General features: G+C 41.2%; 1 protein-coding gene across 1 annotated transcript in view; it reads right to left on the bottom strand.

Moving 5' to 3' along the window:
• Window positions 1–9,383: 9,383 nt before the first annotated feature.
• The window catches only part of MEGF10 (multiple EGF like domains 10), a 114,708-nt gene continuing 106,025 nt past the window's right edge, over window positions 9,384–18,066 (bottom strand). The window contains 7 exon segments of the mRNA XM_040415978.1: window positions 9,384–10,604; window positions 10,606–10,668; window positions 10,670–10,710; window positions 15,375–15,410; window positions 15,413–15,580; window positions 16,371–16,494; window positions 17,634–17,740. Of these exon segments, the coding sequence (XP_040271912.1) occupies window positions 10,548–10,604; window positions 10,606–10,668; window positions 10,670–10,710; window positions 15,375–15,410; window positions 15,413–15,580; window positions 16,371–16,494; window positions 17,634–17,740 (596 nt within the window). The 3' untranslated portion in view covers window positions 9,384–10,547.

Here is an 18,066-nt window from a genome sequence, read left to right as displayed (position 1 = left end):
CTGACCAAGGGCCAGCTTTCACCTCAAAGGTAAACAAGATCGCGCATACGCAGTTCTTTCCCTGAGGCTGATGCCAGCACAGGAAGGAACACTATACCGGCACTGCGCATGCGCGATCTCGCGCATCGCGAGATTACGGCCATCTATCGTTGATGAAAGGAGGAGATTTCGGAGGACATAGGCGGTGCTGGGCTCCTTCACAGGCGGGCGTGGCTGGGCACGGCTGGGCACAAGTAAGATTAGTGCAGCCCCTTGGACACATTCAAGACTCATTTACATATCTATAAAATCCTTTTTTAAAGAAATTAAAACCACACAGCCCTATAGGACAGATATATTGCAGACATGCTAGCGGTGATCTAGCCGTGCATGTCCGTATCTCTATAGGCCAAAACCCGGAGACAGAATCCCTTTAAGGTTGAATCGAAATTTCATATACCATACCACCCACAAAGCTCCAGCATTGTGGAACGCATGAACAGAACCCTAAAAGATAAATTGAGAAAGGCAACAGGGGGCACATTTGAGAAATGGAAAGATATACTGCCAATAGTCTTAGCTGAGATCAGGATGACCCCTAATAAAAAGCTAAGGAAGGGGACCTCGACCTCATTAGAGAAGAAAATGTAAACAGATTGATTAAAGCCCTAAGTGAAATTGAGGAAAAAGTTGCTTGTAAGTCTCCTTGTCTTCCACAGGAACCAACTCACCCATTCCAAGTGGGAGATATCGTGCTGATAAAGAAATTAAAGAAAGGAAAATTCGCAGGAGACTTCACCTACGGAACACTGACTACAGTGGTAGCCGTGACCCGCACAGCTGTACTTACAGAAGAAGCACCTACCTGGGTCCTCGCCACCAGGGTAAAACTGGTAAAGGAGGCACCCCAAAAGAAGGTAATAACGGGGACAGACAGTTCTGACCTCGAAAAAGGACAAAGTGAGGTACTAACGGGAGCAGACAGCTCTGACCTCCACCAGGATGCACTCCCTTAATTCTGGAAGACGGCACAGACGGTCCACTTATGTCATTACAAATATGTCATTTTATGAGACTCTGCTACCTAATCCTGAAGGCAACTCACCTGAAGGATCTAGAAAATATCTGGCAGTATACAGGGAAAAGGGCAAGGGTAAGAACCATATTAGCTAAGAAATTTGGTTCTAAGAGGGGATTGAAGAGAAATGTGACTCCATCTTGTTTGCTCTAAATATGTAAAGAATTGTGATAACATCTCACCCACGCACTGTTTCAAGTTCCCCCGCTGTGAGTTAAGTTTCGCTTATCTGTCCCAGGACAGATTCTAGGAATCCCCCAGAACTAGGAATCTAGGAATCCCCCCAAAACGTTCTTGCATTATTCAGGGTAATTTGGCCCATCTGCATACATTCTTATATGTGACTGATTAAAACCTATTCTTTTTGCTTACTATAGCCAAGCTATAGCATAATAAAGTTAGAGTATTTCTCTAACCAAGGTGGCAGCAGGCCCTCGCCCCTAAGGTTTTAAATGGTCAGATCAGCAGGCCCTTGCTCCAAATGTTTTTGAGGGTCACCAGCAGTCCATCAATCATAATTTTTCAAGGGTGTGTATGAATGCCCTCCTTTATGTGTAACAAAGGGTTTTTTGGAGTGCCGGTTCCTTGTAATTTTTGGCAGCCCTTTCACTTAGTGCATAGGCTTTATGAGTGTAGGAGTCCCACTACCTGAACAATTGTACCACAATGTAAATGAGGCCCTCCTTTATTTGATATACAGGCTTTTTCGGAGTGCCTCTTGCTTGTAATTTTTTTGCAGCACTTGCACTTTATATACAATTGAATATACAGGAAAGAATGTTTCCTAACAATTTTTCCTGTAAAATTGATTTTTTTTGGGGGGGGGGGGGGGCTTTTGTGCGTATTTTTGTCAGTCCTGTAAAAGTGGCGTACAACTCGGACAACATGGTTCCCAGCAGCGACCTGGGAGTCCAAGATGCATCCAGACATCGTCCCCATGGTGTTCCCGATCCATTTTGGTGGTGTTTCTGTCACTTTCTGACCTTTTCCAATGGACCACGCATCCTCCTCTCTTCAGGGCAGGGGGTGCCTGGTTGTCTCCGATTGACTTCCATTATACTCGGGTGCTCGGCCGAGCACACGAATATAGCTGTGGCGAAACCAACCTCGCCACTGGGTTTTGGAGAGACCTGTTTACCAGCCTCTTGCCTCAGGATTATGGCCCATACTAACTTTAAAGGAGAAGACAGACCGGCCGCACAGCTTAAATCTGTCTTTGGGAATTGTATTTTATGTTATGTGAGGGTACCCAGATAGCTAATTTTATTGTATTCGTGTATTCTGAGTGCCATTCACCTAATGATATGCACTCAGACTTGAGCTATGTTAAATGTCTGTGTTTGCTGTGGGGGTGTGACATTGGGTGTTTGGGTGGTGATTTCTCTCCTGTTGTCTCCACATGTGTATTGGCGATTTCCCTTGTCCTGAGAGATAATTGAATTGCTCCTTGGGTGTGTCCACCAGATGGGGACCTGCATAAATACTGGCGGGTAGCCCTCAATAAAGTGTGCCTGTTTTATCCTTCATCATGTTGAGGCTGGTGTTTGGGTAACTGATCAACACTGGGGGATTGCTATACGCTGGGAGATTTTCTATACTCCCTGGCTATAACTACTAGCTCTTTTAAGAGCTGTTCCTGCTCTCTGGTTTTAGGAGAGGTTCACCCACTGGAGCCTGGAGCCTTGTCGTGGGTCCAGGGTGGGTAGGAGACGGTGAGACCTCAACCAAGCTTCGGCGGTTCGTGGGATCTGCTGTGCGTACGGTGTCAAGTGGAGTGCTTGGAGTCCTCGGAAAGCACTAGGAGCAACTATCAACGGAGGTACCCGGTCGGGGTGCTAGGTGTTCCGTTACAATAGCAATGTGTTCGGGCCGAACACCTGAATACTTTGGTGCTCGCTCATCACTATTGGAGACCAAAGCCAATAGTAGGAATAAAGGAAATTGAATAATTTATTTTGTTTTAACAATATAGATTTTATTGTGGAAGAAATACAAAAATATCTTAATAAAGACTTGTTTTTTTTTGTTCAGATTTTTTTTTTTTTGACAAGAGCATTAAAGAACAGGGTACCACGCTTCCTCAAACCGGCTGAAGTACAAACAGTGTCCTCCATCTTATAACACAATAACTGTTGTATGTACACACAATGAGCTAACACAATAAAACACACTCATACAACAACATATTATTTCCACATTTCTATACAATGCGACAAGTATGGCTTTATTGCATCCTTATATTGAAGTTATCTCTAAAATAAGGATGCATACTGTTTAAGGCTTGAAGTATGACACAAGTATACAGTTCATCTTATTGCTGTATAATAGACCACCTCCCTAGTGCAGTGGTTATCATCCTACTTATTTCATCTTGGGTAGCAAGCCGCTAGTGGGTTTTTGTTTGCCAGACCCCAAATATTAATGTTCCATTATTCTATAGCTATTGGCTTAGTGTACATAGTTCTAACTCATAATAATGATGTACTTCATGAGACACGGCAAAACAAATAACACCCAAAGTAATTTTTTAATTTACAATTGGAGGACGCCAAAAACAGTCTTTGACTTAGCCACAGGTTGTGTAAGTCTGCCTTTGAGCACATTTCATTATGGACCTTAAAATGGATGTATCAATCATGGAAGTAACTAGTTGTTCAGCTTCCTTTCCCTATATTATATTATATTTTAATTAATTACAAAATAGCAATAAACAAATGCATTTCATATAAAAAATTACAACCTTCAAATTACAGTGAAAGCAAAACTGATTATTTCAGTGGAGAAGCAGATAGTTAAAGTAAATGCTGCACAAGTGAATGCACATTTTTACCTTTGGAATTTGAGGAGATCCAAATTAACAAAGGGGTTGTTCATTATTGGAGGGAGCTTATACACACATCCATACTGACCATTGGTGAGTAGAAAAAACAATGGGAAACATTCACTGATTTGGTCTATTTTGTGGACCAAACGTGCCCATAGAAGTCTAGGGTCCATGGAACTTACAGTTATAACATAAATGACATTTGTGTTTTTTGTCTATTTTTTTCACCGATTGGTTGCATAGAAAAATGATAAAAAGTTTGGAAAAAAAGGTTTCTGTTTTTGCATCTATGGTGAAAAAACATGGAGACAAGTTCTGAACTTGGACCTTTACCAGATTCAAAACTTAGATGCAATAGATCTGAGTACTTGCCTCTGTAAAATGAATACAGATGTGTGAATAAGTCCTTTGAAAAACATGGCTGCTTTCTTTTAAAAACGGCACTACACCTGTTCATAACAAGTAAGTGGTATTGCAAATGAGCTTCATTCACTTTAGTAGAGCTGCGCTGTTATACCAGACAAAACCCATACACATACAAGCAGACATGTTTTCCAATCTTGAACAACCCCTGTAACAATTTGTACGTCCCATGTAACCTGCTTAAAAAAACAGAAACAAAATATATCTATGATATATCTCTTTTTCTATTAAATTTCAGAACAGAATAGATGGCACAAGTGAGAACAAATAATGCACTATAGAAATCTTTATTTTTATTTTTTTACTGATCAAAAATCTAAACAAATTGTAACACCAAGGTAAAGCTACTCTTCACATTGTGACCTGTTCAGTCACACAGACATGTCTTGAATAGTGTGAGATGAAGACTATAAGTAGAGATGAGCAATAAAAAAAATTAGTGCAGGGTTTAGGCATACTAGGTTATGTAGAATAGACCCAGTCTAAACCCCCGACCCACATACAGGAGTTGCTTTGAATTTAATCAATATTACTAATCTAATCAGTGACTGATTACCACAAACTCACTAGGAAATTATAGGCTAGCTCTCATAAGCATTGGTCTTGCCTCTAGCTTGGTGCTTTCCTACTAGGCATTGATAACAGAAAAAGCAGCAATAGTACAGTGAAGTGGCTTAAAAATCATACTCGTTCATCAGCACCCCTAACGACTAGGCACAGTGGGGCAGATTGACAACTGTTGGCACCATGACCCGAAAGTTGGCCACATTCTAGTACTGGCTGGAATGTGGATGAATAATCATATGTTAGATAACTCATATAAACCATACGACCTTTGAAAATTCTACACTACACAGACCAGGGAGATGGTTTAAAAAATATAAATCAGCAAAGTTGGCTTGCAGAAATTGGCAAGTGATTAAGCATAATCAGCCAATCATACCATACATATGTAGTTTCAGTTAATAACAACTGAAAAAAAGTAAACCTGGCAAAATTACATTTTAAACAGACAGTAGTCTTCTGTTGGCCATCGTGAACAATCCTTCATTTATCATTTTTAAGCATTGGCCAGCCACAGTGGTTAAAATCAGCCAACTTGTATAGTATGTGTATGAGTTTATAGGTGTTCTTTAGTTGGTTGGAAAACTGCTCCCACCCGTCCCCCTATTAAATGTGTAATATATATTTGCAGACAAACCTCAACCAAAGAATACAAACAAATAAGGTTCTTGTATTGAAAATCAGAAAAAAGGCTAAAAGGATAATAACATTAACGAGCTATGCAAAAGACCAGCTTAAGCATAAAGCATAAAATCTAATTTCACTATAAAAGAAGAAAAAATAGAAGGTACCCTAAAGGATTGTTCCACCATAGCAACGTATCCCTTAGCCACAGGATAGGTAATAAGTATCTGATTGGTGGGGGTCTGATCTCTAGGACCCCCACTGATCACAAGAATGAAGTGATGGAGTTCTGGAATGGAGCGGGAGTCACACGTGTAATACTTTTAGCGCTGTACTCGGCTTCTTTCAGCAGTCCCATAGAGATGAACAGAGCAGCAGCAGGCACACCTAAACACTGTTCCATTCCGGGGACTCCGGCACCTCATTCTTGTGATTGGAGGAGGGGCGGCCCACCAGTTGGACCTCCACCAAAACCAGATACTTTTCATCTAGTCTGTAGATAGGTGATAAGTTCTTATGGTGGGATATCCTCTCAGCACAGGAATTCGGTTTTATAGCATACAAATAATATACACATGACACAGTAAAGTGTTTGCTATAATACAACACATATGATCATCTTAAAAAAAAACACTAAGTTTAATAACACTGGTCTTGAGCAACATTCTAAGAGTTCTCTACAAAACCACAGGAGAAATAACTGATATGCACCTTGTATAATGCAATAAAAAGTCATCCAAATATGTGCACAAACATTTGGTATTTAAAATAGTTTCATCAAGTCTTAAAGGGGAAATGGCAAACCACAATTTGTCGCAGGTAACTAGGTTTCTCATTAGGACCTATGACCTTAGGGCTACCTGCACACATTGTGGATTACGCACAATTTTTCTGAAGCGTAATACAGTACCAGAAAACTGTATGAGATTACAGATGGTATCTGATGAAATAAATCATACTTACCTGCTCCTCACCACTCCGTTCCAGCACCTGGCTCCTTTTCGGTGATCTTCCAGGCCTGACCTGTTTACTTCTGGCTGGGGTAGGATGGCATCATGTGTTGCAGTGCAGCCAATGACTGGCCTCAGTCGTGACATGACCTATGGGTACATTTTACTGCTGACGCCAGTTGGTTACAGCAGTGCGTGTGACCCTGTCCTTACCCAGGCAGGGAGTGAACAGGCCAGGGACAGGAAGATCACAGAATGGAGCCAGGGTGCTGGAATGTAGTGGTGAGTAGCAGGTAAGTATGATTTTTCCTTACGTACCACACACTGCAGGGGCTAGTTAATACTGGAACCCCCTTTTAATTCCAATGTACATTTATTAGCAAAGAATTGGAAGAAATCCCATTCAGTCTATAAAGTCAACATACTGCCAAGGACACCAAAAAAAATTTTAAAATCCTACTTGTGTTCTAAAATTATATTTTGTGCGGTTTTCTGCCCTCCTTCTACAATGTGCGTTAAAGTTTTCCAGCAATTACCCAGAATAGAAGCATCACTTTTGTGGGGTTCTGCCAATATTACTAAAATGACAAGCTATATTCATAAGCAGGATCCTGATCCACAAAATGAATTTTTAAACAGTAATTTATATGTAATCATATATTACTCTGTTTACATTCATGAATTATTTGTATACGTTAAGTTACCTGTAAAGTGTTATATGGATATTCGGGGCTTCTTTAATGCACATTGACATGCATTGCTTTAACTTTTAGTACAGCTCAGACCATTTTTTTGCAGATTGGTAAGGATCCCAGGGGTCAGACCCTCACTGATCATACACTGATGGCCTAGCATATGGAGGAAAAAAAGCCTGTAACATACAATCATCACACCTTGTATGCACCATTACATGTGTGAGATGTCATGTGGAATTGGAAAGAGTCTTGTAGTTTAGTTGTAGAATGCTTGATCATTGTTCATAATCAAGTCACTTTTAGTTCTTCTTTTTCCCAATTTATGGCAGAGGACAAATACAGCCGGCATAAGCAGTGTTAGACTGAAGTTCCTTGTGCCCACCAGAGGAAATGAGCCTAAGAACCCACCCTCATATAATGCAAAGACTGGGCAAGAAAGGTATGTTGGCCTCTTTTATTTAACAGCTAGTTTTTGATAGCGAGGCACTTATCATAGACCTCCTTCAAGTCAAGTTGTTTAATGATGTACCAACTTCTCTTGCAGATTGTAATCCGACAGCTATGGCAATAGTTAAATTCTTAACATGCAAAGACATTAACATTGGGTGTTTTCTTGGTATGGTGGTGGGTGAAGTGGACCCTTTATCCTTCTGGGCCCCTGTGCAGCTCTACAGGTTCTTCATCTAGTATGTGTACCCCTGATCGTATTCCAAGGTCAGCTTCAAATACATTTTCTTCTGCTAGACTCTAGTGCCCTGTTTTATTAGGGGATCTCTATTGTGTCAGAGAACTGGTCGGCCAGTCCAACCCTGAGCATAAGACTGAATGCTACCATATTAGGGCTATTTTCACATCTGCGCAAAGCCAGTTCTCTGGATCCGGCATTGCTGGATACTGTTTTCTGCCCGCCGGATCCCATTGACTATAATCTACCTGCTACCTGGCAAATATCCCAAGAATTGGCCAGACAAAAACCACTGCATCCAGCCGAATCCTACCAGTCTCTGCCAGAACAGCCGGCCGCAGATGTGAAGGTAGCCTAAGCTGGTTAGAGGGTGTAAAAGACAGACGAAAAAAGATAACAGCGAAAAGGTCTAAATTAGACGTTTACCCACTGTCACATAAATGTAGGAGAGATGGATGGGAAAGAGAAGGGGGGAAAGGAAGAGTAAGTGGAGTGGGTGTAACGCCAATCCCTAAATAATCAGTGGTCCCGTGATGATAGTAACGGGAAATGACAAGAGGTGAAAATTACACCATGAGTGCCCAGTCAGATGGACAATTATATATAACCTATAGGGGCAAATCCCCAAATTTCACGCATATACAAAAACAAGATGAGATAGATATACACAGTGAAACGGTAGTCCCCTTCTGCTTAGAGAAGCAGCAAGGGAATTAGAGATGGTGGTCCCTTTGTTGGTCCCTTTTTGGGGATGGCGGAAGCTTAATAAAACAAGGTCTCAAAGAAATAAAAAGCAATAAACAAGTGAATTAAAATAAATATAAATATCAACTCACTTCACTTGGGGGTTGTCTCCAGAATAAAGCTCAAGACACCTGGACGTTAAAACCCCCCCAGCCAGGATCGCATGTAGCATTGGTAGAGGATCACGGCAGCACACAGATCCAGGGCTTCTGGTGACACTCTTTGATTCGATAAAATGTGGCTCATCGTGTTTCGTGGCTACTTGTATAATACCCCCTTCCTCAGGAGCAGCTAATATAAAAATATACTGCTCCTGAGGAAGCTATACTACAAGTAGCCCCCGAAATGCGTTGAGCCACATATTATTGAATAAAAAAGTGTCACCAGAAGCCCTGGATATGTGTGCTGCCATGAATGTCTACCAATGCTACATGCGATTCTGGCCGGGGGGGGGGGGGGGGTTAACGTCCCAGGTGGTCTTGAGTTCTTGAGTTTTATTCTGGAGACAGCCCCCAAGTGAAGTGAGTTGATATTTATATTTATTTTATTTACTTGTTTATTCTTTTTATTTCTTTGAGACCTTCTTGTTTATTAGGCTTCTGCCATCCCAAAAAGGGACCAACAAAGGGACCACCATCTCTATTCCCTGATGCTTCTCTAAGCAGAAGGGACTACCGTTTCACCGTCGGTGTATCTATTTCATCTTGTTTTGTATATGCGTGCAATTTGGGGATTTGGTCCCTATAGATTTATATATAATTGTCCATCTGACTGGGCATGGTGTAATTTTCACCTCTTGTCATTTCCCTTTACTATTATCACGGGACCACTGATTATTTAGGGATTGGCGCTACACCCATCCTCCACTTACTCTTCCTTTCCCCCCTTCTCTTTCCCATCCCATCTCTCCTACATTTATGTGACAGTGGGTAAACGTCTAATTTAGTCCTTTTCTCACCCTTTCACTGTCATCTTTTTCGTCTGTCTTTTACATCCTGATGATTAAGTGTTAAGCTTAAGCTAACACAATTTTTAGCTGCCTTCCCTTTTTTTGGTGACCCCCCCTTTTTTTAAAATCTTTTCTTGACTTTTGTGGCGTTTAATTTACTACCACTCCTGATTTAGTCCATCACTGTAGGCGCCCTAGGTTGCGCAACTTCTCCAGGGTTCTTCTTAATCCCTGAACTTTTGTGTAACCTCCTCCTCTCTTTTATTTCTCCTATACTGTTCTAAGCTGGTTAGAGCCATCCTTCACAGAAAATCTGAAACTCACTACCCATTTTAGTCTTGTAAACTAAAGTATAATCCTGATTTGTGAAGGGGTTCACTAAAATAAGTATAAATAACGCCCTCATTGGAACTACTCTACATTAATAACATATTGTAGCTATCTCCTTAGGGCAGGGTTTATACATATGTACACACATACACAGCCACTCGCCAACCTAACCCTGGTTAACATCTCATGTAGTGGCTATACACATGGTTATAGCTTTCATTCATATTTATGTTGTACCAATACAACATCTCTAACATACTAATACACAATACTAATAGACAAACACTCACTGACTTGGTATGACACAGTCAGCTCAAGTGCAAATCAAAGAACAAACTCCTAAAAATGTATGTTTGCCATCAGGAAATTAGACTGATTAATAAGAATCATGGAATTGAAAGTCCCCAGCATGTGCCTGTAAAGAATTGTTAGTGGTGTGTATTACTAGAGACTGGAAATATTCTCTAGTTATACAGTATATTGTGAGCTTAAGCCCTTGTACATCGTCAAGTCAGTATTTGCTACTTCATCCATCTGGTCTTTAAGGTTGTCCTTTGCTTAGCAAACAATGGTCTCCTGCTTTGCTGGTGCAGTCATTTAAGCAGAGGACAGTAGTCTACACTTGATATCAGTCCAGTGAACTGAAGCATACAGTTCAGCATGAGTCAGCCTTAGTATACAGTGTTTGATTGATTGCTACTATCATTCAGTGGTTGCCTTCATTCTAGTAGATGAAGTGCTGTCCCGGACAGGAAGAAGGGTCATAGTGACATGGAATGTGACTGTTCTTTGGAAGGTCATAGAGATCTTGGCTGGCTTTACAGGTTGCTGTTGAATCCTCCTTGAGCAAGACTCACAGTGGGCTCTAAAAAAATAAAATATAGTGCTGTCGTTAATTAACATGTCTCCAACCTGTGTTGGAATTATTTATTCCCTCGTTCTCTCCAATTTCTTTAGCGGGTTTAAAAATTTTTTTTTGTTTCCATAGCAAATCTAGTAACAAAAGCTATATTTTATACCATTGTAAATACAGTAATTCCCAAGCACTTGTTTATGCAAGTATACTTTTCTGGTATGTTAGTAACTTTCAGCATGAGAAACACAATAGGACAATGTTTTCCAACCAGTGGCTTAGGAGCCATATGTGGCTCTAAGGCTCTAACATGTGGTTTCCCAGCTGTTGGTTGCTGCAGGCACTAATGTGCGTGTGGCCTGGGCTACAGTGTGACTTTTTGCAGCACTATAAGGGCTCGTTTACACAAACGTTTTTTGCGTTGCGTATATGGACCGTTTTTTGCGTTCCGTATACTGAACCACTGATTTCAATGGTTCCACAAGAAAAACGGAATGTACTCCGTATGCATTCCGTTTCCGTATTTCCGTTCCGTTGAAAGATAGAACATGTCCTATTATTTCCAGTAAATCACGTTCCGTTGCACCATTCAAGTCAATGGGTCCGCAAAGAAACAGAACAGATACGGAAATGCATCCGTATGGTCTTCCACATCCGTTCTGTTTTTGCAGAACCACCATCTATTGAAAATTGTATGCCCAGCCCAATTTTTTCTATGTATTTACTGTATACTGTATATGCCATACAGAAAAACGGGAACAGAAATGGAAAACACAATGGAAACAAAAAAACGGAACAACAGATCCGTGAAAATCGGTCTGCAAAACACTGAAAAAGAAATACGGTCCTGTGAACGAGCCCTAAGAGTGACTTTTTGTAGCACTATTTAATCTTTTAGACTTTTGAGACATATGCTGTCTACCAGACTGGATACAACCTGATGTATTCAGCAGCTGTGGCTCGATAGTTAAACTCATCTGTGAGGCCAGCTTTAGGCCCCTTTCACACGAGCGAGTTTTCCGCGCTGGGTGCAATGCGTGAGGTGACGCATTGCACCCCCACTGAATCCGGACCCATTTATTTCTATGGGGCTGTGCACATGAGCGGTGATTTTCACGCAATCACTTGTGCGTTGTGTGAAATCACAGCATGCTCTATATTGTGCGTTTTTCACGCAATGCAGGCCCCATAGAAGTGAATAGGGCTGCGGGAAATTTGCAAGCATCCGCAAGCAAGTGCGGATGCGGTGCGATTTTCACACATGGTTGCTAGGTGACGATCGGGATGGGGACCCAATCTTTATTATTTTCCCTTATAACATGGTTATAAGGGAAAATAATAGCATTCTTAATACAGAATGCTAAGTTAAATTAGTGATGGAGGGGTTAAAAAAAAATAATAAATATTTATTCGCGCAGCCTGGCTTCTCTTCTTTCTTCTTTGATAACCTGGGAGAAAAGGACCTTTGGTGACGTCACTGCGCTCATCACATGGTCCATCACCATGGTGATGACCATGTGACGGACCATGTATGAGCGCAGTGAGGTCACCAAAGGTCCTTTCTCCCAGGTCATCAAAGAAGAAGAAAGAAGACAAGCCGTGTCTGCGCAAACAAGTGGATTGAGGTGAGTTTAATATTATTAGTATTATTTTTTTAACACCCTCTATCCCTAATTTACTTAGCATTCTGTATTAAGAATTCTATTATTTCCCTTATAACCATGTTATAAGGGAAAATAATAAAATCTACACAACACCTAACCCAAACCCGAACTTGCTCATTTTCCCGCGACGCACCCGCATCTTATCTCTGGCCATCACACGCGACGCCTGTGTGAAAGAGGCCTTAGTGTCACCAGGGATTCACTGCATTATTTAAAAGAGTTATCAAACATTGGGTACACCTTTCATTAGAAAGATCCGCTCACTATCAGTTCATCACAGGGTGTATTGTTGCTAAAACCCATAGGGATCAATGTGTGGTAGAACCAGGCAGCAAGTGCTTCATTATACCTTCAATACTACCACAGGAGAATGGTCCACATTGAAATCAACAGGTTGTTCATGTAATGCACAGAAATGCCATGTCCTCCATAAGAGACATTGTTTGAAACCCTTCTCTATTCAGACTATTAAATGAGCTTAAATTAAATTAGAGTTTTGAACAGAAACTTTTTAGTAGGGTATTTTAGCAAATATCTTCTAAACTAGAAAACCCGCTTAAAGAGAGTCTGTCACCAAAATATGACGTTATACACCGCTTACATGGCTCTCTAGTACACCTATCCATGATTCAAATGGTACCTTTGTCATTTTCTTCTAACTTTCACCAGCAGGAAAAAAATGCAGTTTAATACATATGCAAATGAGGACTCCTAAGTGCCCAGGGGCGGCGTTCTGTGTGTAGGTGCCCAGGCTGCTTTGCCTTCCTTCTACATTACTCCTCCCCAGCCTCTTCCTTGGCCCGCCGTCATCCACAGGCCCGGCCAAGATCCCATGTGTGCGCAGTGCACCGCCGGCCCGGGCATGTGCACTGTGATGCGCATGTGTCAGCAAACGGCGCAAAACCAGTGACTGGGGGGCGGACCAGAATCAAACAGGAGGACTGGAGGCCGCGCTATGTGCACTGCATGTAGCGATGCCGTGCCCACAGTGGATCTCGGCCGGGCCTGTGGATGACCGCGGGCCAAGGAAGAGGCGGGGAGAGTAATGTAAAAGGAAGGCAGAGCAGCCTGGGCACCTACACACAGAACGCCACCCCTGGGCACTTGCGAGCCTTCATTTGCATATGTATTTAAACTGCATTTTTCCTGCTGGTGAAAGTTAGAAGAAAATGACAAAGGTACAATTTGAATCATGGATAGGTGTGCTAAGGAGCGGTGCATAACATCATATTTGGTGACAGACTCCCTTTAAACTAAGTACTAGGGTAAACCATATCATGGTAGTCAACATTTGGTTATATCTTTAATACCATTTTTTCCCATTTGTAATAACTAGTGTGGCTTACCACGTGTCATATTTGAAACCGTCTAGTATTGGTGATGTTTTCCTATAAGTTATGCTGTATCAAATGATTTATGCGAATTAATGGGATTGTCCAAGTTATATTTATTGATGACCTATCCACACTTGTATAGGAGCGATCCGTTCCATTGAAATGAATGGACCACTTGGCTGTAATTATACCTGCTCAATGCTGCGGAGGCGGCGAGCAGGTAAACAATGAAGAGGAGGCAGCGCTGGCACGGCGCGCGCCTTCTCTTCAAACAGCTGATCGGTGGGGGGTGCCGGGTGTCGGTCCCCCGCCAATCTGATATTGGAAACCTACCCTAGGATAGGACATCAATAAATATAACTTGGACAACCCCTTTAAGTATTGAGAGGTCTAAAGGTCTGGTGTGAAAGGATAAAATGAATAAAAATGGGGCAACATACTGTCATTAATCAGGGGTGGTATGTTTTTATCATCATGATCAACCCCTACCAGGCTGTATCACTGGTTTAATAGAATTGATCAGGCTGACAAAGACTCTTTAAAAATTAGGTACACCAGTGTAAGTAGAGAACCCAGTGGCTTGCATCTAGTGATGTGTTTTGTGAAATAAAAGAAGATAACAAGCATTATCCCAAAAAAAATCCAGATAATCATTTCATGCACACGAAGAAGTGTCATCCAAAAGTGGCCTTACCACTTGGCATTGAAAAAAATTGTGCTGCAATAAAAAGCAACAACAATGGTAACTATCTAAAACAGGGCTGGCCAACCTGCGGCTCTCCAGCTGTTGTAAAACTACAACTCCCACCATGCCCTACTGTAGGCTAATAGCTGTAGGCAGACTGGGCATGCTGGGAGTTGTAGTTTTGCAAGAGCTGGAGAGCCTCGGGTTGGCCCATACCTGATCTAAAATAATGGCTGATCTTCTATCCCCAATACTCAACTACTGTATGACTGAGCAAGCGTTCAGTGTAAGATGAAGATTGCTGAACACATCAGAAGTTAATAATCCCATGAATATCACCATCTCAGTGCAGCTCGTTTGTAAATTCTAGTTGTTACCACTAAGTAGAACTTAGGAAACAGGTAATGAAGCTGGTGTCCCATGTTCATAGACTCAGACAAAAGGTCCATTCACCTGAGTGTACAAAGAAGGCAAAACTGCCACTGTCCTATTTTGTTAGGAGAGGATAAAGGATAAGTTACTTGTTGTATTCCCAAACAAAAAGCCATTTTTCTCCCAAAATTGGACTATTGGTTGAAATCCAACAATTAATGGGAACATGACCTATTTAACTGTAGGGACAATCTATCTCTGACTCTAAAGCCTCATTCACACGTCAGTGTTTGGTCAGTGATATCCATCAGGGATTTTGAGCCAAAACCAGATGCAGCTCTAAATACAGAACAGGTGCAGATCTTTCCCTTATACCTTGTGTCTGTGGAGGCTCCAATACTGTTTTTTGCTCACAATCACTGATGGAAATCACTGACCAAAACACTGACGTGTGAATGAGGCAAAAAATGTGCAATCGGTTTAATTCAGGCCCTTGGTCTGAAGATAAAATAATAATGTTCATTATATTGATATTTTAGAAAACAATTGTCCTTATTTCCTTCCATGTGAAAGCATATAGAAGTATTGGAAGGAAAATAAAAGAATTAAAGGAGCACTTACCGACTTCATACACATTCTTGGTGGCCAGGCTGATATACTTATCTCTGCATAGGCAGAGTCTCTGCGTGCGGGTGACTTCATCTCCACATATCCACACTCGGTGTGTTTCGGAAGAAGAATTGGTGGATCCTTGATGGTTGCATAGGGGTTTTCAGTACTGCTCAGTGAACAGCTGCTAATGCTATATGCAGAACTTTTCAGGAGACCTGGAAAAAACATAAACCGTAAATAATGTGTTACACTGTAAAAGTATCTGTTTCTTTTATGAAAGCAAATTACTCCTGGAAATAGCATGTACTTTATGTTTCATAAGGATAACGTTGTTATTTCAACTTACTGCCACATTTTGAAGACACATTACTATATTCCATTTAATGTAGGTTTTTTGGGGTAGTTTACACAAGCAAGAATATTAGGCTTCAAATAAGTTATCGAAAATTCGGACTTTTTCCTCTAGATTAAAAGTAGGATTTAAAGTGGTAACCAGAGGGCAGCCATCACACAGCAGAAAACCTTGCTTCTATCGTTTTCTTTAAAGGGGTATTCCCATCTAATAAAATGGGGGCATATCGCTAATCAAGGCTCGTCCCCTTTGCGGCCTGTTATAGGCTGTCCCCCGTCGCCGGATGTTTTGATCTGCGCGAAGGGGAGATCTTGCAGCGGCCATGCGGGGGAGCGGAACAACGCGGGTGCTGGGGAGCAAGGTAAATACAATCTGTGTGAGGGGCCCGGGCATTAGAAGGGACATTATAGGGTTTTGAATAACCCCTTTAAAGTAAGTCAATGGCCCCTATAAACAGCAGTGTAGATTTGTTTCTTGGTGCCCTGTAGTGTAAGGTGAAATGGCAGAGACTACTCTATTTCTGGCAAATCAAAATTTCCAGTTCTGAGGGGAGTTCAATTTTAAATATATACAGTAGTAAAGTAAATACACCATATAAAGCTATTTTTCCATTTTTATATTACAGCCTATTTGTAAGGAATCCATAGTATTACCATGCTCAGGCATATATCCTCCTTGCTTCCAGTCTGCTGGCAGAGTTCCTGTGTAATCAATAGTGTGTGATCTCTTCCCAGGATCCAAACTCTTCAGGTTTACAAAAAGCTGGCTGCTTTTTGACTGAACAAAAATAAAGAAAGAAAATGCAAAAACAAGGTGTTATTACAAATCAATTGCAATGTCCCAGTATTACTTCATCCACTAATATGAAAGCACAGGACCAGGGGCGGTCACCCTACCAAATAGTCAATAGAAGATGATGATCAATCATTAGTCAAAAAACATCAATAATTTATATTTTAGTTGAAATCTACTAAGATGATGATCAATCAGCAGTCAAAAAACATCAATAATTTATATTTTTGTTGAAATCTACTTAGCATTATTACTTTAGCCTGAAGTACTTGTAAAGGACTTAATTAAAAGACCAGAGAGAAATGTTAAATATTGATTGGCGTTATTGATTTATTGATAGAAAATTCCTTGACGGATAGTCTCCTCTACCCCTATTATATATAAATGGCCAATCATTATAGAGTTATAGTGTTAAAGTGTTTTTTTTATTTTAAATACGCCATGTCACTATAAAAAAAATCTGGATTTTTATGTGGCCTATAGTTCCAATACCATGGAAAATAAACTGTCACTTATCAGGTAGTTAGTGGGCCCACCTCCTTTTTGGGCAGGAGCCAAGGGCTTCAAGTTACACACAAAAGTCAGCTGAGAATTTGAAGGCCTTATTATCAGAAAAGGACGGTAAATTTGGGGTGCCATATGGGTTAGGTAAGAGAAGGTGTAGCCAGGTAATCATTCAAGAGAAAAATAATGGGGTTTATGTAGCCCCAACACTACTGCCATAGTCAATCTAAACTGCAGAAATGTTATCATTGTGACCTTTTGCTCTCAAAGCACCCTAACGGCAGATCAATAAGACAATGGACAGTCTAGAAAATGCAGTCAGGAGATGGCCACTGAGTTAGTGAGCAGAATTTCTGGAAACCCTCGAATGGGTGATTTAATGTGCCTTTAAGACATTATTCACATGTGTATCACCCTTTATAGCATTTTTAGAATTGTCCTATGCTTTCAGGATGAAATAATTGAACACATATGGAGAAGATAAGGTTGGAAATAGATGTAGATAGATAAAGTAATACATGGTAGAAATACAGTAATGCACACGATACAAATAGTTAAAAAAGAAAATCTGACCTAATGGTAGTTGTAAAATAACCATGAAAATTCACATGATGCCTTACCTTAGAAATAGCCATTCTGTCCAAGTTGTTGAGATGAGGTCCCGTTGTGCACTGACTCAATGTGTGGTAACTTGGGTTAGAGAAGTACTGGCTGTTAGGATTTCCACCTTATTGTGGGGGAGAGTCTGTATAAAGAAATATTTGTATAATTACCAATCAGAATTTTAATAATTTCAAACTGAAGCCAGTCTTGCTCCGATGCGCTCCCTTGCCCTGCGCTGGATAGCACAGGGCAAGGGCTCTTTTGTTACAATAACACACTGCCGGGCGGAAGCTTCCCGCCCGGCAGTGTGTTAGGTGACGTCACTGGCTCAGATGGGTGTGCTTTAGCGCTGCCCTAGCCGTTTTTACTGGCTAGGGCAGCCGAAAGCCCACCCATCAGTGCCGGTGACGTTACCGGTCTTCTGGCAGCCCCATGGGAGCCCGGTTCGTC

This window comes from Bufo bufo, chromosome 2, assembly GCF_905171765.1.
Source record: "Bufo bufo chromosome 2, aBufBuf1.1, whole genome shotgun sequence".
Lineage (NCBI taxonomy): Eukaryota > Metazoa > Chordata > Amphibia > Anura > Bufonidae > Bufo > Bufo bufo.
Note: the sequence above shows the minus strand (reverse complement) of the source record. Positions and strands in the feature narration are given on the sequence as shown.